Source organism: Solanum pennellii, chromosome 3, assembly GCF_001406875.1.
Source record: "Solanum pennellii chromosome 3, SPENNV200".
Classification (NCBI taxonomy): Eukaryota; Viridiplantae; Streptophyta; class Magnoliopsida; order Solanales; family Solanaceae; genus Solanum; species Solanum pennellii.
The window spans coordinates 63,656,737-63,681,002 of NC_028639.1; the positions used below are offsets into that span (position 1 = coordinate 63,656,737).

General features: G+C 35.9%; 2 protein-coding genes across 2 annotated transcripts in view; both read left to right on the forward strand.

Moving 5' to 3' along the window:
- LOC107014350 (nucleolar MIF4G domain-containing protein 1 homolog) overlaps positions 1-9,058 on the forward strand; it is a 28,670-nt gene extending 19,612 nt beyond the window's left edge. The window contains exons 17-24 of the mRNA XM_027915829.1: positions 3,528-3,627; positions 3,865-3,950; positions 4,573-4,655; positions 5,116-5,243; positions 5,351-5,452; positions 6,681-6,971; positions 7,052-7,174; positions 8,294-9,058. Of these exons, the coding sequence (XP_027771630.1) occupies positions 3,528-3,627; positions 3,865-3,950; positions 4,573-4,655; positions 5,116-5,243; positions 5,351-5,452; positions 6,681-6,971; positions 7,052-7,174; positions 8,294-8,677 (1,297 nt within the window). The 3' untranslated portion in view covers positions 8,678-9,058. The remainder of the gene's footprint in view (positions 1-3,527; positions 3,628-3,864; positions 3,951-4,572; positions 4,656-5,115; positions 5,244-5,350; positions 5,453-6,680; positions 6,972-7,051; positions 7,175-8,293) is intronic.
- Positions 9,059-10,387: 1,329 nt separating this feature from the next.
- Positions 10,388-24,221, forward strand: LOC107014231 (alanine--tRNA ligase). Its single transcript, XM_015214083.2, has 23 exons — positions 10,388-10,729; positions 10,823-11,061; positions 11,202-11,342; positions 12,231-12,377; positions 12,448-12,600; positions 13,286-13,415; positions 13,935-14,031; positions 14,175-14,295; positions 15,258-15,317; positions 16,633-16,683; positions 16,752-16,847; positions 17,730-17,831; positions 18,644-18,766; positions 20,631-20,774; positions 20,888-20,959; positions 21,054-21,129; positions 21,224-21,366; positions 21,449-21,557; positions 21,645-21,832; positions 22,941-23,030; positions 23,111-23,293; positions 23,379-23,558; positions 23,854-24,221. The coding sequence occupies exons 1-23, from the start codon at positions 10,414-10,416 to the stop codon at positions 23,923-23,925; spliced, it is 3,033 nt and encodes a 1,010-aa protein (XP_015069569.1). The 5' UTR covers positions 10,388-10,413; the 3' UTR covers positions 23,926-24,221.
- The last annotated feature ends 45 nt before the right edge of the window (positions 24,222-24,266 follow it).

Here is a 24,266-nt window from a genome sequence, read left to right on the forward strand (position 1 = left end):
ACAGGTCTGGGAACTGTTCTTTCAATGGAATATCATCTAACCACATATTGGTCGACATTTTCAGTTTCTTCCATTGCCAATTTTCTGCTTACACAGTCAAAGATCTCTTCCAGAGGCTCCTGATGTGTTTCCAGCTTAAACACCATAGGCTCCTCTTACAATATTCGTGCACCACTCAATTCTTCCATATTTTCAGACACAACATCTTTCCATTGATCATTACCGTTATCATAAACCTCCTTTCAGTATTAGATTCCTATTTTGTAGCTGCAGAATTTTTTGCCCTCAAGCCTTCAGATTTCTTGTTTCTATTAATAATACTTTTGTCTAATGGATCTGCTTCTGGTCCTGATTTCCCTCCCACAGGAATTTCTTCTTATTCTGTCCAATTTCCTTTCCACACTCTTGGGCGTGGGAAATATAGACATTATATGTGTGGGGATTTCATCGATTACACTATTAATCAAGTTCAACCTGCCTCTAAATGAGATGAACTACTTCTTCTAGGGTGCCAATTTTCTTTCACACTTCTCTATCACCCCTTGCCACACATAAGCATCTTTTAAATTTGCACCCAAAAAGGCTTTCCAAGATATGTTATAGGGAAACTCTCAACTTTACAAAATAATGTTGTAGCCAGCTTGTGGATAACGGGGTCTGCATTAACAGAAAAGATGCTATTCTTTGCCAATGCACATGCAAATAGCTTGAAAAGCTAGAATAATTGCTTTCAGATGAAGTAGTTGCACTTGCTCCTCCTCTGCACTCTGTAGTACAAAACACCAAAAATTCGTCAGTGTAAAGGATATGAGGGACTTCAACTTTGTTGGCATTTCTGCCTTGAATGTTAAAACCTTCTACCTACTTAACTTCTGTATCCTTCCTTAGCATTAGACCTTAAGATTCCAAGGACAGAATGAACATGTATGGTGAAAGTGGATTGTTTTATCTTAAATCCTTATGTGTAGGGAAGTAATCTTCACGCAAGCCACTGGGAATAATAAATATTCTGACAGTGGAGATACAATACTTGATTAATTGTATCCATTATGCTCCAAACCCATGGAATCAATAATCTTGAGGAAATCCCACTTAACACTGTCGAAAGCTTTCTCCATATCTTATTTACATACAACCCCAGATTTCCCCCCTTCTGATAATGGTCTAAACACTTATTAGCAACCAGCACAGCGTTGGCCAATAGCTTCCCTTTGATAAATGCGTTTTGTTTACTTGAAAGAACTTACTAAGATTAATATACTAAAAGAAAGAAATTGAGAAAGTAATATATTTCAAATATGTATATACGTATCTATATGTACAATGACTATTTATAGCCATGAGTTTAATACACATATGTATAACTTGGCCTCCTTATTGGCCGTGATGATATTCTACTAATGGGAGAGTTCCACATGGCATGCATAATTGATTTGCATACCATTTACAAGTGATGCTATACTTTTAAATGCTGGGGGCCACGTGGCACCAAAAAAATACTTTACAACACTCCCCCTTGGATATCTATGTAAAAGAAAAGTACATAGACATACATAATACGCATTACTTGCTGCCTCATTAAAAACCTTTCTAGGAAAACGCAGTGGGACAACCTAGAAAGGTTTTTAATGAGGCAGCAAGTAATGCGTATTATGTATGTCTATGTACTTTTCTTTTACATAGACATCCAAGGGGGAGTGTTGTAAAGTATTTTTTGGTGCCACGTGGCCCCTAACCTTTAAAAGTATTGCATCACTTGTAAATGGTATGCAAATCAATTATGCATGCCATGTGGAACTCTCCCATTAGTAGAAATGTAGAATATCATCAATTGGCCAATAAGGTGGCCAAGTTATACATATGTGTATTAAACTCATGGCTATAAATAGCCATTGTACATATAGATACGTATATACATATTTGAAATATATTACTTCCTCAATTTTCTTTCTTTTAGTATATTAATCTTAGTAAGTTCTTTTATAACACGTACAAGCTTGCTAATAACCACTTCCAATCTTTCTGTAAGCACCTTTGAAATCATTTTCTCCTGCTGGCTTATAGGCCTGGAATCTTTTATTTCCACTGCTCCTTTCTTCTTGGGATTGGGAGTAATAAATGTAGCATTTGAACTTCTCTTCATTCTGCCTTCTTGATGAAACTGTTCCTAGGTTTTAAAGATGCATCCCTTAGGATATGCCAACATCTTTGGAAAAAGGCCATCTGATATCCACGAGATATCTTTTGGAGAAGGCCATATGAAACCAATCCTCAAATAGCAGCTAGCTCCTTATTGGTGACAATGAGCATGATTTTAACAGCGGAAAACCCAAGGAAGCAGAGAACCCATGTCAATTGGTGCTTTATGTGCAGGAGTGAGGGTGAGCATGTAGATCATCTGCTATTGCATTGTAAAGTGGCTAATAGATTATGGAGGGTGGCCCTTTAATTTGTTTGGGATGCAGTGGGTGATGCCGACCTCTGTGAAGGAGGCCTTGCAAGGTTGGACTCTTATGAGAGAGAAGAAAGACCATGTGCATGGAGAGTGCCCCCCTTAGCAATCATGTGGGTCATTTGGAAAGAGAGAAATAAAAGGGCTTTTGAAGGAGTGGAGCAAGTTTTTTTCAATTTGCAAAGTAGTTTTTTGCCTTAGTTTTCTTTTGGTGTACTTTTGAGGTCCCTCTATTTGTAGAGGATTGGACCTCTTTTGTTGAGAACCATATTATGGTGTAGGTCCTCTTTTTTGGTACATGGATTGTATGCAAGGTTCCCACAATATAAAATTATTTACCTTCTCAAAAAAATTAGCCAGCTCTTTCCAAAGAGTTTTCCTTGCTTTCCTTTACATGGCGCATAGACTCAAGTAAAGGTCATTCCAGCTACACACTTTTATCGTCTTTTTTAAAATCTAGAATTCTTCCTTCCTCGGCTACCACTTTTGAGCCATTAGCATAGTTGGTGTCCAATGGAAATACGATTATTGACAATTTGCAGAATTTCAAGATGAGTTGTATAGCTCTTTATTATTTTTGGTGTAAACAGAAAGTTTTAGTACAGGCAGAAGAACTTTTTGATGTTATAGACTATTTGTGACAAAAAGCACAGATGGAGTCAGTCTAGTTTGTAATACTTTTGGAAGGGGGGCTACTTTGATGTAGTATACCCTGTGGATAAATAGGGAAAAAAAGTTATCATTCTCAAAAAAATGGTTATACGATAGTGTTCTCTTTCATTATGCTTTGGGTAATATTAATTTGCTTATGTGATGACTGGTTGTAGATTAGTAAATATCATAAGTGGATGGCTTATTGGAGTATGCACCTTCTTTGAGTTCTGTCATCCACCATATATTTCCTTTTCTAACACTTGAACTTGAAGACCGTCGATGACTAACTAGCTAGTTGTTAGTGTTAGTTTACTATCCTCTAGTGTTGGTGTGTTTCTGTCATAGCTGGTATACTTGAAGTTTCTATCTAATGCATAATTATATGCACTCACACATATTTCTTTTACTTTCTATATAAAAGGTATGCAGCAGTTTTTGCTGCTTTTGTTGCTGGCATGGCATGTTTGGTTGGGATGGACTTTGGCGCCAAACTTCTGGCATCTATGGCTAAATGTTTTGAGGTATTGACACATAAAAAAGTGGTAATTTTATGGATTGAACACTTACATTTGAATAAAAGGAGAAGTAATTTTTATCTAAGGAGCAGTTAATCTTCTTTTTGTCGGTGTAGTATGTTCTGATATTTTCTCAAAAAAAAATTGTTGTGTTATATGCAGTAGTATTTAAAAGCATTGATTACTTGCCTCGTCTCATATAACATCGACAGCAATTTTTAGTAACTTTTATGTTTTATTTAGGATGAGTATCAGAATGAAGATAACCTCTCTGTTAGGAACCTGACACTTCTGCTCTCATACTTGTACACTTTTGGAGTTTGCTCAAGGTAAGCACTATATTTGAATTGACTACTCTCTGACTTGGGTTGTTTGGTGGACAACCTTGGCATAGTACATATGCCTACATATCTCCTTTGTCTTCTATGGTGCTTTCCTTGTATATGATTTCTGGTCTAAATTCTAATATCAGAATTACTTGATGCATATAATCACTAATTCAGACAAGTCCTCCATAATTGCTTCCTGAAAAGAGCAACGTGGAGAAACATGACTGTTATACTTACAACGTTATACACGTAAAGCAAATGTCTTACTCTTTCTCTCCCTCTAACCCCTCCTCACAAAAAAAGAACAAATGGTAGCGAAAAAGAGGCAACATCGACAGACTTATCTCCTCCCCACCTCTTACCCTTCCTTGCATGCCTTGTATGTTCTACCTTAATAATTTATGAGAGTAACAAAAAGGAGCACCATCTTACTTGGCTCTCAAAACAGTAACCACAACTGCAGTGAATTTGGTAACTTCTGTCCTCTTTTGTTTTTTCTAAAATTAATATTTTATATTTTAATCATGATATGAATCCCTGTAGAAGCAAGAACACTTAATCTATTGCTAATTTCATTAATTTGAACCCTCATTAATTTAATTATATTTCTTATTCTTCTTAGTGACTTGATATATGATTTCTTGGTGACATTGAGCAAGAGACTGACAGAAGTGGATGTTTCTACCATATTGACAGTGCTTCAAGGTAATAAATTTACCTTAAAGACTTGTCTTTCTTTGTTGGAATGATCAGTCATCCAAGTATTTCTCCTTCTTTACTCTTGCCCCATGTCTGTTCCCTATTCCAGAGAAATTTCAACAAATTATTCATGAGTTGCTAGGTGCTGTTAATTCAAGGCCTTAACTATTCCCCTTTTTCCCTTGTAGCATATGGTTTTTCTTTTCAACACACAAATAAGTTGTTTTTCTAAATCAGACAATTAATTTCTAACTTAAAGAAGGAACTTGTGTTTTGCTAACTTTTGTATGCTTCATATGTGACACTAAGCCAGTGCAATAGGCATAATTACAGGTTATGCAACCCCTCTATTGTGTCTGACATTCCATCGACATCATTTACTATAACCAGATTGCACCAAGATTCTTTTCCAATTCTGACTAGTCTGAATATTAAATGATTATGCGTATGTGCTTTTACTGAACAGCTTGTGGGATGAAATTGAGAGGTGATGATCCTGTTGGCATGAAGAATTTTATAGTTAGCGTTCAGAATAGGGTGAATGAATTGAAATCCTCATCTGGGGAAGGACAATCAAACAGTATGGGGAAAAGGGTATGTTAATGCTTTCTTATGCAGATTGCTTCTTATTCTGTCTCAGCTAACCACGTAATTTCTGGAACCACATTAATCTATATTTACACGTACTGGTTTTGTGACAGATGGAATTCATGCTTGAGATGATATGTGATATCAAAAACAATAAAAAAAGGACGAAGGAGGAGACCTTGCCGCTTACCCGAATAAAGAAATGGCTACAACAGGTGCTTGTTGGATTCAGCTGTTTTAGTCAAATAATTATCTATTGGCACATTTGATCTGGGGTGACCTTTGTAAGGTTGTTTTCATCTATCTTATAAAATAGACACGGTAGTCTTCCTTGGGAAATAATAAAGATAGGTTTTGACCAGTCACGCAACACTCTCCTTCAATTGCAACCGAGTTAGAATATGAAGATTAAAAAAATGGAATAACCGGAAACTATACCTTGAGATTGCTATGGAAAATCGTGTAAATTAAGCAAGCATTGAATGTTCTACTCCTCTTCTTATTGTTATGGGTGTAATTGTCTCTGATCAGTGCTTATATGAGATATTGGAGAACGGTTGGCTCCTCGGATGGGATTAGGCTTAGGAGCTTGCTAGTTTTCTCCCACAAATTCTCAACTCTCTAACTTGCTTTCATTCTCCAATTGTCAAATTATCACTTAATATGTATTGTTAACCAAATCCTTTATTGTTTCATTCGTGAAAGAAGCTGATTCCTTTGAATGATGGGTGTCTTTTATTTATTGAGAAAAAAGGTATGTTTTATCCCTTCAGTTGTTAGGTACGATCACTCTTCTAAGGTATAGTAATAGAAAGCTCTTCTTTCTGAGCCAGTATCTAGATGGTTGAACTGATCGCCCCTCTCTTCCAGTGTCTTTATTTTCGGAACAACAAATTTAGTTCTTGTATGAGTACTAAAAGATCTCATGTTTTTTTTACTGTATCTGATAGGTTAATTAAATCCGTATGTGGGATTTTTGAGAAATTGTTTAAAAGCTCCTGGTTTGATGTTTTCTCTTGATTCTCAACAAGATATTCAATCGAGAAATATAATCCACATATTACGTCCAATCTTTGTTGCACTTAAATGCAAAATTTGGTACGTTGTGCTGAATATAGCGTTTCAAATCTAGTGAATATGTGCTGGCTTTCACACTAGTGGAACTAATACATATATATTTGTTGATCAAGTAATACAATTGCAGAACACTATTTTTGCAAGATTGGGTAGTTCTGCGGAAGATAAACGTGGAGGGCCAAAGATGTTATAGTGCATAAGTTTCACTACTATGCTTTTGTTATTTCGATAGATTAAAACAATAAATGATGGTAGTTAGCTGCCAAGTTCCATGAAATTTGAAATTCCTTAGATCATAACTCTACATTGTCTCATCATTTCTATCATCCTTAGCATGCTAATCTCTTCTTGTTATCTTACTTGCAGCTCAGAGTAGTTGATATATTGATTCGAGGGTTAAAGTGGAGCAAGCTGATTGATCCTGACAAGAGAGGCCAGTGGTGGATGTCTGGAAATATTGATTCCACAACTGATGTTCAAGATGTTGCCAGCACAATTGATTTGGAGGTCACTGAGGCTCAAAAGATGCTCCAGCTTGCTGCTGCTCAGAGGATGAATACTGATGCAAGAAGGGCAATTTTCTGCGTAATAATGAGTGGGGAGGACTATATTGATGCATTTGAGAAACTTCTAAGATTAGATTTGCAAGGCAAGCAGGTTGGCAACTGTTGGTTGAATTCCCTGCTATTCATTGTTGTGCTTCCGGTGTGCAGATTCTTTAATATTTGTACATGCAGGATAGGGAAATCATAAGAGTTTTGGTGGAATGCTGTTTACAGGAGAAAGCTTTTAACAAATACTATTGTGCTCTAGCTTCCAAGTTATGCAGCCATGATAAAAACAATAAGTTCACCCTGCAGGTATGTCTTCTGCTTAAATGCATCTTGAGAAGTTATGTTACACGGTCTTCTGCACTCGGCAAAGCTGGGGACAAAAAGTTTATTTATTACATTACGTGATTTCTAGAAAGGGAAAAACTACATCTCGTGTGTATTTATTATGAGTGTAAAATATTTTTCAGTTTTCTCATGTTTGGTTGGTCAAGATATTATAGAAAACATTTTCTTTAGGAATTTAGGAAAAAGACTTCAGTTCTAGTAGTAGGGAAAACAAGTTCCATAAGTAGCATTCCACATTAATCATCTCCTCCACAGTCACGCCCCACTTCCACACCATAGTGATTGTCTAAATTATATATAAACTTCTTGGGACAATATTTTCTGCTTGCTTAACGAACACCAGAAAATAAGTAAAAAGACCATTTATTTTAAATATTTTCCCTCATACAAATACACCCCTCATCTTATCACATGTCAGGAAAAGGAGAAGAGGAAAAGACAAATGAAGTGCTTCTTACACTGTATGAAGTATGAACAGTGAAATTTCTTTTGATTTTTGTTTCCTGATTGCATTTGATGCAATTAAAGTTCGAAGTCAATTTCTGACCTGTGACACAAGTTAATAGTGGGTTAAATTGAGACATTCTGGTGGTTCAAGAATTTTCTTGGCACATAAAATTATATTTTGAAATCATATGCTCATTTTGGTAATGTAGGACGGATACAATGAGAGTATGCTCAGACACAGTTTTTACTCCTTTTCTGTCACACACCATTGGTCCTTGTTTTCCTTTTTATCATAGTGGCCACAATTGTTATGCTTTGAGAATAATCTGATATTATTTGAGATCATATGCTCATTTTAGATATGGAGGATGAATTTGAGAACTATATACAGACAGTTTTCTCTTTCTCTACACCATTAGTTCTCATATCCCATTTTATTGGAGTGGTCAGAATTATCATGCTTGAGAATCATTTGAAATATGTTACTCGCATGAACTGATGTTTGCACCCATGAATATTGCATGCGCTAACCTCCTTAAAGTAGTGCAATATTATCAAGTATGTCTAGTTCCAAAAGCACTGTATTATACTTATCTCAAAACCATAACCATGCTAATCCATTGTTACTTGCAGTACTGTCTGTGGGATCATTTCAAGGAGCTTGATCAGATGCAGCTGATCAGATCAATGCACTTATCCAAGTTTGTCGCAGAGATGGTTGCTTCTTTTAGCCTTTCACTTGCTGTACTGAAGGCTGTTGATCTCAGTGATTCTTCACAATTGACTCCAAAAAGAATCATGCACTTTCGGATGCTATTTGAGACTATCTTGGAGTTCCCTGAAAAGCTTGTCTGGAACATCTTTACTCGAATTGCTCTTTTGCCAGAGTATGAATCACTTCGTGATGGGATTGTCTTCTTTATCCGCAAGTATGTCATTGATAGCCAAAAGTCTCTGGCAGATAAATTCAAGATTGCAAAGAAGGCTCTTAACAATGTTGAAGGAGTCATCATGTGAGTGTTTGCATGATATATTCTAGATTCAGGATTTTGCAGGAATGGTTATTGTTGTTGGAGCAACAGTAACCCAGTTTTGGTAGATGTTTTCTTGATTCTATGATCGTAGGATAGGTATGACGAGAAATTCAGTATAGACGGATCCTAGTTATGTGACTTCAAACCTTGGAATTGCATACTGTTTCATTATTAACTTTTTGAGGTAGAGAAATGTGCAACTCTTGCCACAGTGTCTATGTAACTTATTACATGCATTGTAAGTGAACATTATTTAGGGCCAGGTTGCAATTGCAACTATACTGTAATTTCATTTGTTAAATTTGGCATCTTCTCTTCAATTAATATTTTGGGAATTAGTTGGTGTATGTCATAAAAGATATTGTGAATTTTCTTGTTTCATGGCAAAAAATGGTTGTCTCTTAGCTTCTTCCTTTTGTATGATGGATTATTTGGAGGTAAAGAAATGCAAGTGTTTTTATTTTGGCTTTACAACAAATAAAATATCATTATTGATCTTAAACTTAAGGGGTCATTTGGTTGTGCCATGGGATAGGTTGGGATATTTTATGGTTCATAGAATTATTTTATCTCGCCTTTTATACGAAATAACTTATTGTAGAATAAAAGAAATAACTTATTATAGAATAAAGTAAATTAAGAACAAATAAACACAAAATAAAATAAACTCTTGATATATTGGAAGATTTATTATCTTAGGTGTAACAAGGATAAGGCAAATTTGTTAGAATCGGGTGCTTCTTTTCTTAAAAGAATATCACAAAATCTTATTATAAAATCCCTTGGAATACATTTAACTAAATCAGCAATTAGGTCACGACTAATGGGCTACCACTCAAAGCATTTCTATTAGTCAAGTAGACCTAAATTAATACTGCTTTAAATTAAAAAACATTCTTAAATATTTAAGATATAAAATAGTAAGACGAGAGAATGATACTTAAAAGTCTAAAATCATTGTAATCCAAAGAGAATGATTTCAATAGAGAATAGGATAAACTTCGATGAATAAAATCTTTTTTACTATGAATTCTAATATTAAATTATAAAACATTCTTAAATATTTAAGATATAAAATAGTAAGACGAGAGAATGATACTTAAAAGTCTAAAATCATTGTAATCCAAAGAGAATGATTTCAATAGAGAATAGGATAAACTTCGATGAATAAAATCTTTTTTACTATGAATTCTAATATTAAATTATAAAACATTCTTAAATATTTAAGATATAAAATAGTAAGACGAGAGAATGATACTTAAAAGTCTAAAATCATTGTAATCCAAAGAGAATGATTTCAATAGAGAATAGGATAAACTTCGATGAATAAATTTTTTTTTACTATGAATTCTAATTCATAAGTGAAATAAATCAAATCCATTTTCGAACTAAAAAGAAAAACCAATAGAGAGATTAATAAAGCCTTCCATTTAAAAATAAAAGATTATATCCAGTCACATATAAATGACTCACTTCTTCAAATTTATTCCCGATGAATATAAAGCTATAGTTTTTTTTAATAATAAAATTTTTAACTAGAAAAAGTTATCAATAATGTTTTTTTTGAAAATAAATGTTGGAATTAATTGGCCAAAAATGGAAACATTAATGTTGTTAATTTGTAACATTCATTTTTTATTTTTTTTATATTATAATTACATCTGTGTCAACACCACGTCTGAATATAAGCATTTTATCATTTTATATTTGAAGGAATGGATGAGGGTTTCAATTGACGGCTCGACTTGGCGTTGTATTGCCTTAGCTTTACCCTACTACTACAGAGCTGCCACACTTCCTTCTTCCGCCGCCTTGCTGCTTCCTCCGTCGCCGGCGGTGAGTGGACGGCTGTTTAATTTCACACGTACCTTTTCTGTTTCAAAGCCGATGGGTTCTCAGCCGGAAGTATTGGATTGGCCGGCCAATAAGGTCCGGCAGACTTTTATCAGCTTCTTCCAAGGGAAAGATCATAAAGAGGTTCAATCCAGTCCTGTAGTTCCTCATAATGACCCTACTCTTCTATTCGCTAATGCTGGTTCGTTTTTCCTTCACTATTGTACAGTACTTGGAATGTTGTTTTTGTTGTTTTTTTTGGGGTTGAATAGATAAAGTTTGTTTTTTCGTGCAGGGATGAATCAGTTTAAGCCTATTTTCTTGGGTATTGTTGACCCTAATAGTCCGTTGAGTAAACTTAAGCGTGCCTGCGATACACAGAAGTGTATTCGTGCTGGTGGCAAGCATAATGATCTTGATGATGTTGGTAAGGATACTTACCATCACACATTCTTTGAGATGCTTGGTAATTGGTCATTTGGGGATTATTTCAAGAAGGAGGCAATTGGATGGGCCTGGGAACTACTTACCCAGGCAAGTTTTAACCTCATTAATAGTTAGTAATGTTCTTGTTCAGAGTCAGTTGGGATCCTTGCATATATGCTGTTTGATCAAGAAATGGTAGGATGCTGACTTGTTCAAGTGTTTCCCCTTGTTTGATGGTTTTTGTCCAGGTATATAAACTGCCAAGTGAACGGATTTATGCCACTTATTTTGGAGGTGATGAAAAATCTGGCCTTCCAGCGGATAATGAAGCTAGAGACCTATGGCTTAAGTTCCTTCCTCCTAGCAGGGTGTTGCCTTTCGACTGCAAAGTATGTTATCGCACTGTATCTCCAATTTGTCATCTTGCTCAAATTCATCATTTTCTGTTTGGTGCTATGTTAATTCAAAACTGAATCTTCAATGAGGTAATTTTCTTAGTATACTTGATATTTTTGAAACCAGTGAATCTTATTAAATCTTTAGAAGCATGTGCAACTTTTAAGACCTCTCAATTTGGACAAATTTTTTGATGATGTAAGGTAAGGGCAGTGGTAAGTGTCATTTTCGCCTTATAAGAATGCAAGTGTCCTTTATGCTGATAAAAGAAGCAAAATTGTGGTACTTATCATTCACAAGTGGAGAAGAGCATCATATTCATCGAAGCATATGAACTTTTGAGGGCGATGATAAGTAACATTTTCCCTTGTAAACATTAAGTATCCTTTTTTCTGATAAGAAAATTAAGAAGTTGTGTTCATCATTTAGGTGGAGTAGGGTAAAGAAGGTGGGGAGGGGGGGCGTTACTCGTTGAGTTATGGAATTTGAAATAACAAATTGCCTCGTTAAAGAAAAGTAAAAAACAAAACAAAAAAAAAAGAAGCAACTCAAATTTATGAATTAGATGTTTTTAGAGGTTTTGAGTAATTGATGTACAATAACCATTGAGCTTTGGAATTTGAAAGAAAAATTTCCCTCGTTAAAGAAAAGAAAAAAAAGAAGCAACTCAAATTTCTATAAGCTGTTTTTGTCATATGAATTAGATGTTTTTAAAGGTTTTGAGTAATTGATCTACAATAACCATTGTTCTTAAGGAACACTTCCAATCAATGAGAATTGTCTTCCAGTATGTTGACACGAGAACTTCCTTTCTTGTACAAATGATTTAATTTCTTTGAGCTAAGTTCAGATTTTTTCATTACACTTTGTGCTTTGAGTAGGACAACTTTTGGGAGATGGGTGATACTGGACCTTGCGGACCCTGCACCGAAATACACTTCGATAGAATTGGGAATCGTGATGCTGCATCATTTGTTAATAATGATGATCCCACTGTGATTGAGATATGGAACCTTGTCTTTATTCAGGTACTATTATCTCCCAAGTTTTTGTTTCTCATTGGGAAGCTTTGTTTTAACTCTTGTCTGTCTTTTGCAGTTTAATAGGGAAGCTGATGGTTCTTTGAAACCTCTTCCAGCTAAGCATGTTGATACTGGAATGGGTTTTGAAAGACTAACCTCTATCCTCCAGAACAAGATGAGCAATTATGATACTGATGTGTTCTTACCCATATTTGATGCTATACAAAAGGTAATATGAACATGTTATCTTTTTGAAATTCGATTTTATTGATTTGCAGTTCTCTTGAGCCACCTAGCATATACATTTCCTCATTGCTTTGGGTAAACTGTAAACGGACTATTTCTATGATGGCCTTTCATGAATTCACCCATTTATGTCATGACTGACGTTATTCTAATTCCTCTTTATTGAGTTTTATTTTCCATATTATTTCTCGCGCAAATAGGATTTTTAGTGATTCAGTGGCCCTGATGTAAATACTTATTCAAGTAATGCTTTAAAGAAAATTCTAAAGATTGTAAAATCTCTACATTTATTTTGAAAAATGTTGTGTAACCACTTTAACGTGGTTGATACATTATTTTCCATAGTATTTTACTTTTTATTTACAAAATTAGCTTAAACAGAAATTTTAGGATTATCGAGGCGAATTTTCTGTAAAATAATGGCTACTGGCAAGAGCACTCAACTTCTAGTTAAGAGGTTGGGATTCGATTCATGTAGGAAGCAAAGTGGGGAAGAGCCTCCGTTGACTTCTTGACTGGTGGTTTTGAAGTCCTGCGTTATACCAGATGAGAAAAAAAAACTCGTCCTGAACTGACTGGTCCTGAGCCTGAATTGTGTTACTGAAATTTTCGTTTTGCTATACTTATCTAACCTATTCTCCTAAATTGATATTTCAATCTTTTAATAGGCAACTGGAGCTCGTCCGTACTCTGGCAAAGTTGGAGCTGATGATGTGGACAATATTGATATGGCCTATAGAGTTGTTGCTGACCACATTCGAACTCTCTCTTTTGCCATTGCTGATGGTTCTTGCCCAGGTAGATTCTTGTTAGTCTGGTCCATCAGCTAGTGCTTAGGGTTGTTCAAAATCGTTTCTCTCCTGTTTTGGTTGACTCCCTACATTAGTACTATGTTATGGTGTCAAAAGTTTTGATTACTTGTAAAAGTTTTTAGGTGTGATAACATTCATTATATGTATAATCTTATTGGTGTTTGTTTTGTTGTGGAGATTCAAATCTTGTATAATGAATGAGTTTGCAGTCACTTTTTGTTTCAAGATGGTTTGTATTTTACAGTTTGTGTCCGTGTGAATTTGTTGTCTAATACTTTCTCCTATTTCCTTCACCCGCTGTTACTTGAAACCTACACGTTCTGTTATAATGATGTGCATCCATTTTAATTTGAAATTTCGGTTCTATGACTTTCCATGCTTGGTAGAGAAGTATGGATTCTAGTATTTTCAAGGAGCTTCTGACAGTTTACAACGTTTTAGGCCAAATAGCAGTGTCTGGTTTTGTTCTTTGGTAAGTCTAATGTTCACATTTCTTGTTTTGCAGGGAATGAAGGCCGTGAATATGTCCTCAGACGCATTCTACGTCGAGCAGTGCGCTATGGTACAGAGGTTTTGAAAGCGCAACAAGGATTTTTCAGCAGGTATGCGGAAGTACTTCGAAATTTGCCAGTCTCATTATCTTTTGGGCCTACAAAAAAGGGTTTATTTGATATTTAGCAGTTCTGTGCTATATCCTCTCTAGAGATCAATGTATTATTTACACTCTGCTTTATGTTGAGAGTAGCCTTGTGAAGGTGGTGGTAGAAGTTATGGGTGATGTCTTCCCAGAGCTGAAGTTGCGTGAGACACATATAAGGGATATCATTGCTGATGAAGAAACTAGCTTTGGAAGGACATTGCTGCATGTAAGCTTCTTTGTAATATAAGAAAGGAATCAAGTCTAGAAACTCCAGATGTTTTGATAGTATAGAAAATAGCTTGCAAAAAGTCAAGTTCAACTGTTTGTTGCTTCTGTGTTTTTGGTGTACTCAATTATACTCCAATGACACTATCCCCCTCATTGATGTACTAGACTCAATTTAGGTTCAGATAGCTGGATCCGATGATCTTATTGTAAATATGCCTCAGTATTGCCTATGTTCTGGTTGTAGTAATATACAAAGTTACCTGTTTCAAAAAAAAAAAAAAAAGAAATACTGTAATTTGTATTCTGCATATCAACTGTCCAAAACAGTCATTGAGCCTGTAGATGCTGTCTTCTTATATTGGTGATTCTTTGCTGTTGATTTTCTCTTTCCTGAGATAATGGAAGTATGCAGATATTATCCTGATAGCTATTTGAGGAAAATCATATGTAATACTAACTCCATGATAAACAATTTGCTAATAGGATTGAGTTGAAGGCGCTATTACCACTGATACTGTTGGAACACTTCTCTGCATATTGATAACTGTATAGGTGATGGCTTAATACTAAATGAAAGAAATATAATTAGCATTCAACTGAAATTTGTAACGATTTTGTGAGCTTCCCGGGGANTGGGGAATATCAATTCTGTAGAACTATTTTCTTTCTGTTACAATTTTGTTACACCTGTGTTCATTGCTCTGTTGACACGAGTAATGGAATTGTTAAACTACCTGTCTTCTTCACATCTAAACCTTTTCTTGTCTATATGCTCAGCTTAATGATATGATTCTCTCTTACAACTGTATTTGACAAAATTGGGTGGTAAATGCTACTCATGACTTCTGATGGAGCGGTTCTTGCTCCTTGTTTGCTCCTGATTGGAGGAGAATGATTACTTATTTTGCTATTGTTTTGTCTTCTAATTTTTTTCTCTTTTTATCCAACTTCTTTCTTCAGGGAATCGAGAAATTTAAGAAGGCAGCTCAAGAGGTTCAAGGAAAGCAATTTAGTGGTCAGGCAAGCATACTGTCCATTTACAACTTGTGACGGAGAAATCAGCCAAATTCCTTCTAATTCAATATCTTATTTGTGCTCTTAATTTATACTTAATACTCAGATCATCTCAAATCCCAGTTAGTGTCCAGTGCCTCTAATTCAAATTGATTGGGTTGTGTTGTATTTAGTGAGGTACATGTAGAACCATAATGTCTCTTCTTTTTTTGTTTTTCTTGAATAGAATAGACAGAAGTTATACTGATGGGAATAACTGTGGGTCTGATGGTACTTTGCATGGAACATAAGTTATTTAAGAAGTCCCCTTTGTATAGAAAACCATTGATCTAGAAGGAAATGTGGACATTCAATTGAAACTTATGAGTAAAATTTCAGCTTGTTATACGACCTTAGCTGGTATTTCAGGTGCGGGATGTCGTACAGATTAGTTTGTATAGGTTACATGCAGTTTCTCAACCGTGTCTGTTATTATAACATAGAAGTAATGAAGCTTCACTTTTGTTATTTCCTCAAGACCTGGGAAAACAAACAGGACGTGAGTTGTGATCAAGAAGAATATTATGGCATCAGTTTGGATTGTATTGAAGACTTAAATTGGGTCAAACGGTCATCCATAAGGATTTGGCAGAATTATGGTGTTGAAATTTATCAACTGCACTTCCAATGAAATCGGGAATATTTTGTATATAGCACCTAAAACTTTTTAATCAATAAGATGCTAGTATTTGATTCCAGAAGTAAAGATGTTTATTTAGCTCATGGCTAGCTACTAATGCATAAGATAAACATTAAATGTTGTCATTCACTCATTCTATCAACATGATTCAATTTATAGGTTTTCTTCTCTTCTCTTGTATTCTGCTTTACATACCTTATGGTCTTCATAAAACAATATTTCTACTTTAAAGGTATTTATCTTCTTAATTTTTTCTTCACTAGTATTTGGCTGCATATTGCTCATTTTCTGTGTGCGCTTCACATTCACCTATTGAGCAGAGGCCTATGATATGACACCGTTGGCATCCGTATAAAGATTAAATTTCAATTTTCATAAAATAAATACTCTCCCAAAAAAACAGAAAAATGGGTAGTCTTAACTGCAGGCAAATAGATGGAATGTTGTTATTAGTCAGTTTTCAAGTGATTGATTTCAACTTATCAAATTTTGTCCAGTAACTGTGCAATTCTTTTTCTGCTTTAGATATTCATTATTGTACCTTTCATGCACTTCAAAATCCAACTTTCTTTTGTTAGCTCTGGACGACTTGGTATCTCATCTGTCTTTAATTCTTCTTCTTACTTCTCTTGTGATGTGCAGGAGGCATTTGTCTTGTGGGACACTTACGGATTTCCATTAGATTTGACCCAGGTAAATAGTGCTTTAACCGGTTAATTCATTTCTCAGTGATGAAAACAAATTAAACCTTTTTGTCTCAGTTAATGGCAGAGGAACGAGGCTTGGTTGTTGATGTTGATGGTTTTAATGTTGCTATGGATGCTGCCAGGGAAAGATCAAGAAATGCTCAGAGCAAGGTTCTCTTTGTTGCTTTTGTTTTTTCATCTCCTCCGCAACTAGGTTAATTTCCGCTTTGCTGTTTGAGCTGTTGGGAAGTGTTTCATCTAGGCACACGTAATTTTCTTGGGGCATTTTAAGCTTGAATAGTTATGAAATTCTGAATAGTGAGGGCTGAAGAAATTAATTGACGCCAGAGATTATTCTTATGTTCACCAAATTGGAGCCATGTCAAAATTGAGTATTTTCTCTGGAAAATAAATAGTTCCTTGGGAAATCAAGTTTAGTAGTACTAAAAAATATTAGTAAGTTTAGAGGCTTAAGCTTGCACCTAAAGGTTTGACCTAGTGATCAATGAAGTGCATGCAAACCTCGGAGATTAGGGTTTAAATGTCAGTAAATTTAAATACATTTGGTTATTTCTTCCCATGTGTCCAAGTCTTGCCGGTTATTTGGCTCTTATGATGATGGGAGGAAGCAGATGCCTGAATAGATATTTGAGATACACAAGCTAGAGCAGAACTCACTGTCATAAAAAAAGCTTAGAAGCTATGCAAATGGATGAATTTGACATGGACATGTTCCCAATAGAATGAAGCCTCATGGACCACTTAAGGGTTTAGGTGACATGCGATGTATAGTGTGGTAGATTGAGTTACCATGGAAATGGTACCTATTCTTTGTAACACTGGAAAGAAGTAGTGGAGATGTTGTTTTTTAAATGGCTGCGGGAGGTAAATGGGTTACAGCTGAGAAGCACCTTATGAAGTGAGGTGCTAAATTGTACTCATTTTTCCAGGTTGCATCAGTAGTTGTCATCAGTCAAGTACTATATTATTAAATTTACCTTTACAAGTTAATGATATTTGCTTACACCTCATTATGTTTTGAACTTATACCAGAATGCCAGTGGTGCTATTGCCATGGATGCTGACGCTACTGCAGCATTGCACAAGAAAGGGGTCGCTGCAACAAATGATACTTTCAAGTTCACTTGGTCTCAGGTTGCTGATTCGTCTTCCTTAGAAAACTAGCGGCTTCTTGTATTTGTTGCTTGCTTCAATGATTATATGTTGTCGTTTGTATTTCATCTGCGTTGAATGACAATTTCTCAAGCCAAGGACAAAACCTTCTTTCCCTTCCCCATCCTCTTCTTTCCCTAAGTTAACAAACTAATCACTCTTACCCTTTCATTAACCATGTTTTCATCCTTGCTCAATTGTTCATTAATATTTTTTCTCTCTGCTGGATTTCCTGCCAATTTATCTTTCTGACCTGTAGTCTGATATGTTTTCCTTAACTTCTTTGTTTTATTTTCTCCCAACCTAAATGGCTGTCTCAGCTGCTGTAAAATTATACTATCATTATTTAATGTGTGTATAGTATGGAGTGAATGTTTTCCAATTTTTCATGTTTGGCTTGTCAAAATATTTTGGAAAACATTTTTTCTAGGAAACCAAGTTCCTTAAAAAGGAAGAAAATGACTTCCCTGGTGGAAGTTGGGATAACAAGTTTCATAGTGGCCTTCCAAGCTATTTTCTCTCCCCACTCCCCAATGGCCCCCAACTCCTCCTTGACCATCCGAACCCCCGCCACCCCCAAACTCCCATCCCCACAATGTTTTCCTAGATTATATATAATGCTCCTGGAAAATATCTTTTTTAGTTGCATATAAACACTAGAAAGTAAGTAAAAATTCATTTATTTGCCAAGAAAACATTTTTCTAGTACCAAACCCTTGGTGCTCACATTATTTTTGTTGAGATGGTAACAAAGTGCTCACATCAGAGTTTTAATTCTGAATTTCTGAATTCAGGATCATGAGAGTGAGATAAAAGCTATCTACACTGGAACTGAGTTCTTGGAAAGTGCAGCAGCTGGGAATGAAGTTGGTATTATTCTTGAGAGCACCAGTTTCTATGCTGAACAAGGTGGTCAGGTAAAAACTGACTAACTAATAAAAAGCCTAGGACCTGAAGTGATCTTAGAAACTAATCGCGTTCCTTTTCTTTGATATCTGGGTTAGAAAAATGTTAAATAATGATATGTGTACTCTACTTAAATTTGTTGCTGGAAGGACACTAAAATAGCAATATTGTTATTATCAATAATCTGTATGAGGACTAGAGGAGGGTGTAGCCCAAGTTTTTGTAATGTTGTGGTTAAAGGGCCTATGGTATTTAATTTCTGTATCCACCCAACCCACCAACACACCCACATAGATTAACCTCAACAAGANAGGGACTGGTATTTAATTTCTGTATCCACCCAACCCACCAACACACCCACATAGATTAACCTCAACAAGAATGTTTTATAGAGGGGTGAGCTCTACAGTGCAACTTCAGCATAGTAAAGAGTAGAGACTAATTAATGCCTACATATGTAGGGATTAATGAGTCTACTCTTTGCTATACTGAAGTTGCACTGTAGAGATATTTAGATGCAAAGCTCCAATGATGAACATTTGCTAATTGTTCACTTAAAGGGAAGTGTTTCTTGGAAATATATAGGGAAGTAATCAAACAAAAGTGATTCTCTCGAATGCCCCCACGGTTTAGTCTAATGGTAAAAAGCTTTTATTACATGAACAGTAATGACTGGCCAGATTAGATAAGCTAAAGCAGGTGAGCTCACGCTCATATTGCGGTTAGGATACTTAACATTATCTTTCTACATTGCTACTCCTACAACTCAAAACTGAAGCTCTAACAGCCAAACTAAAAGTAAANGATTAATGAGTCTACTCTTTGCTATACTGAAGTTGCACTGTAGAGATATTTGGATGCAAAGCTCCAATGATGAACATTTGCTAATTGTTCACTTAAAGGGAAGTGTTTCTTGGAAATATATAGGGAAGTAATCAAACAAAAGTGATTCTCTCGAATGCCCCCAGGGTTTAGTCTAATGGTAAAATAGCAACACATGATGTGTTGGTTAGGTGCAAGCAGGTGTTGTAGCCCTGCCGAGGACCATTGTATTTATGCAGAGAGAGGTAGAGGAATATGCCGGCCCAGTATCCACCAAGTTTTGAACTGTGCACCACCGACACTTGGGGATTTCTCGGTTATCTGAAGGAAGATGGAAAAATGACTCATTCTCGTTTTGATTTGCCACTTTGGAGGGTTTCACTTTTGAAGCCCAGGAACCAGATAGAATCTAATGGGGTAGCTCAAAGGAAAGAAAGTTCACAGTCAAAGAAGGTTTTAAGTTTGTGTTCTCAGAATGGTGTGCTTGAGGACAAGCCATGAAACTATGTCTGGAGAGCCAATGTGCCTCTCAGAGTGTCCTGCTTCACCTGGATAGCCCTGAAACATAATTGATATCTCCTATTATTTTTTCTTCTTTTCTTGTCAATCAAATGTAGTATGCGAAGTTATGGATAGCTGTGACAATGTGAGGATTTCACATTCTTCAGAAACTTGAGGAATCACGTTCTTGTTTCCCCCAAGAGTGTAACCTTATTGGTAGTTTTGTTCCTTGCTGCATTAAAGACGGACGATTTTTAAATAGTTTATTTCTGTTGTGTTCTTTCTTGTTGAAAGCCTCTATGCATCGTCTCAATGACAATTAAACATATAGGATAGTAAAATACTTCCATTTGTCAAGTTTTTTGCTTCTTTCCACTAGAGTGCTGTAATTTCAGAAATGTGAAGCTCTTATGGAACGTGAACTTATCAACAAGATAAGTTCTAGATTGTGAAGAGGAAACTGTGGTTAGATGTAGATCTTTTTTTCTCCTTATGCCACATTGTACTCTACTTTCCTGATTCTGATAAAGCTATTTGACTATTTGGATACAGATATACGACACTGGTTCACTGGAAAGCCCCAGTGGCTCTTTTCAAGTTTGTAATGTTCAAATTTATGGAGGATTCATTCTTCATATTGGATCATTCAGTGGACAGGCACACAAGTTCTCTGTTGGTGATAAAGTAATTTGTAAGGTGAGACTTTTTTCTGCTTGGCCTTCCACAACCGTATGATGCAAGCTTTCAGATTTGTTTTACCTCTTTTTACTTACATTATTCGTTTTGATCCTTTGATGGGGATTGAGTAGGTTGACTATAACAGGCGTACATTGATTGCTCCCAATCATACATGCACTCACATGTTAAATTTCGCCTTAAAGGTACTTCCTCTGGCAGAAAATAAAGAGATTCAGGTTCCAGCATCTCCTTACTTTCTAGAGCTGATTATATGATAATGTTGTTGATCTAATGCAGGAAGTACTAGGCGACCATATTGACCAGAAAGGTTCCATTGTTCTTCCTGAAAAATTGAGATTTGACTTCTCTCACGGTAAGCCTTTTTTTGTATGACTGTTTCTGTTGTCGTGAGTGTGCCGATGTGTGCTTCTTTCTGAAGAATGATAACGTTCTAATGACCTGAACAGGGAAGCCAGTAAAGACGGAAGAGCTAAGAAAAATTGAATCCATTGTCAATGAGCAAATTAAGTCCGAATTGGATGTATTCTCAAAGGAGGCAAAGCTGTCTGATGCTAAGAGTATAAAAAGTCTTCGAGCTGTCTTTGGTGAGGTAAGGCCTTCACAATTTCGCCCCTCTTTTTTGTCTATTCAGACATTTAAACGTTCTTACTTTTTCCCTGTTGGAGTTATAGGTGTATCCAGATCCTGTGCGGATTGTGTCAATTGGTCAGAAAGTGGAGGATCTTCTTGCTAATCCAGAAAATGAAGAATGGTCATCCTACTCTGCTGAGCTCTGTGGTGGTATTTTCTTTTATCCTCTAAATACTATTTATGGGAGTACATTATGAATTATGGTCTGTTCCAGTTGACTAATTTATGGATACTTAGGAACACACATTTCTAATACAAGAGAAGCTAAGGCATTTGCTCTGATGTCTGAGGAGGGAATTGCCAAGGGAATCCGAAGGGTTACTGCTGTCACAACTTATCGTGCTTTTGAGGCCACTGATTTGGCATCCTCACTCGAACAGAAAGTAAATGAAGCATCCCAGACTGATGAAAGCTTGCTGGAAGAGGTTAGTGCTTGTGTAGCCCACTATTCTTGACTCTGTAAAATCTGAGTACTATTTGGTTTCTTTCCTTGGTAAAAGCAGGTGTTAGAATCATATAACTTACCCTGAAAATTGTGCATAAAGTAAAACAACCTGTAGAGTAATCATTGAGAATTAGAGTTGTTGAAGTGGAATTTTTTGGTCTTGATGATTTGAAGTGAAATTGATTGGTAATAGTGGCTAGCACTAACTACTAATTCTTACAAAAAGTAGTCACTCATTGCCTAACTATAGCTTACAGAGCCAACCTTCTACAAGTCTTAACATCAAACTCCTACATGCGTCAGTGCCAAGCCAACTCAATTGGTTCTGATGCTTATGCCATGGAAGTATCATCATCATTCCTTAAGATTGTGCATCTATTTAGGTGAGACTAGATGTTTGTCATTTTATTGAAGTTCCATAATTCACTTTGTACAGTGTTTCTTGCCCTTAGTTGTTAATATTCTGTGAGGGTGTATTCTTGACTTTTTTTGTTTCTGGTGGAGAGGGAATAAAATATTGGACTGCGTCCCATCTTTTTTTTGTTTAATACTGCTCTCAGGGAAATGTGCTCCTAGTAACCATCTATTTTTTATTCTGTTACTTATTTCTTAAATTTGATCCCCTGCACTGTATTTTCCTGCTTCGGCTGTCATGAAACTGGACCGTTTATTGTTCTCCCTATTTGATGATTTGTTCATGACTTCATTCAGCATTTATGCTACATAGTTATGTATCTTCTTTAATTAACCACTCATATCGAACAAAAAGAGATATAGTTATAGAACTGCATGTCTTCTTTGTTTCATTGAACACTGAAGAAAAGAACTTAATGTGACAGAGCTGTTGGTAAGATTTACTTTATCCCAGTCATATATTTCTTATAATTTCTCCCCTGCGTGGTATCTTCCTTGTTAGGATGTTTTGGAGCTGGATAGTTTCTGGCTAATTTGTCCCAGCCTAGCATCTTTTTGTTCTTTAATCTTTGTCAATTAAGTTGATCCAAGGCTCTTTTAATCTAGGCTGATCCTCTTTTACTGCTACTATTGTTCCTTGTCTGATGATTCATACATCAACTTCTTAATTTCAGAAAGTAACTTCTTTGAATGCTACTGTGGAGAGGGCACAAATTCCCACTGTTGTGAAAACTGATCTCAAGGCCAAGCTCTCGGTCCTCCAGGTATGTTTTGTTTCTGTTGTGTCCGAAGTTGAATGAAATTGCGTAGGAAAGAAAAAATAATATGCTGATGATTTCTTCAGGATCGAGTTATAAAGGCCAAAAAGAAGATAGCTGCTGAGAATATACAAAAAGCCGTCAAAGCTGCCTCAGAAATGGCTGAAGCTGCAGCTTCTGGTGGAAAAGCATACTGCATCTTGCAGATTGGCGTGGGTTTGGACACTGCTGCAGTCCGTGAAGCAGTTGTCAAAGTCATGGAGCAGAAGGTTGTTTGATCACTTGTGCTTGAATTCTCCTCTCAAAACTTTAATTTGTATATAAAAAATCATGACTGTTTCATTGTCTGAACAGGGTATGGCAGTTCTGGTATTTAGCAAAGATGAAGCTGCAAAAAAAGTTTTGGTCTGTGCTGGGGTACCTGAGAAAGGTGACAAGTGCAAGCAGTTGAATGTTAAAGATTGGTTGAATGCAGCTTTGAAGCCCTTGGGAGGTAAGGGTGGAGGAGGAAAAGGTGGTCTCGCCCAAGGCCAGGTTTGTACTCAATTTTGATGTGAACTCATGCTCTGCTTGTTTCTATAGTTGTAGAAAAAAGTTTGGAATATGACTTGGGCTGAATTTCTTGCTCAAAATAGTTGCATATTAACTGTACTTGTGATGGTTGCGTTGCATACATTTCAAGTTTTTGAATGGCAAGAAATAAAAGCACATGATGTGCATTATGGAATTGTCAAACTTGACATTCATCTTTTACCTTAATGGCTTCCATTGCTTATACATTGCTTGTGTTACTATTCTATTCATGATGATTAAATTTCGTTCCTTCCAGGCAACTGATATATCAAAAGTTGACGAGGCAATGGATGTTGCAGCATCGTTTGCAGCTTTGAAATTAAATTGATGACTAAGGCCAGTATATCGTTGCAGTGTTCAATGGCTGAGGCTGGTGCAACTATTGTAAGCAAAAAAATTGGTTGATCAAGATTTTCAATAGGTCGTGGAGGCTCTCAGAGCTAACTTCCATCATATACAACTGTGGGGTCATTTATGTTGCTTTCTGTGAGCCAAACTTTATACATGCAGAAAGTAAAGGATAATTATAGAAGACTTGTATTGAAGTTACCTACTTATTGCATACTGCATAATTTTTATACACGAGAATGATGAAAGTACAAAGATTTTCCTGTTGTGATAGTGCATTTGTTATTTTTTTTGTTTTCTGATTACAACTAGATTAGAGTC

Excerpts from the sequence above, each read along its gene's own strand:
- LOC107014231 (XM_015214083.2), top strand. The coding sequence starts at position 10,414 with ATGAGGGTTTCAATTGACGGCTCGACTTGGCGTTGTATTGCCTTAGCT. Across the intron at positions 14,032-14,174 it reads CAACAAGGATTTTTCAGCAG|CCTTGTGAAGGTGGTGGTAG; the intron begins GTATGCGGAAGT and ends TGTTGAGAGTAG. Across the intron at positions 21,130-21,223 it reads GAGATTTGACTTCTCTCACG|GGAAGCCAGTAAAGACGGAA; the intron begins GTAAGCCTTTTT and ends TGACCTGAACAG.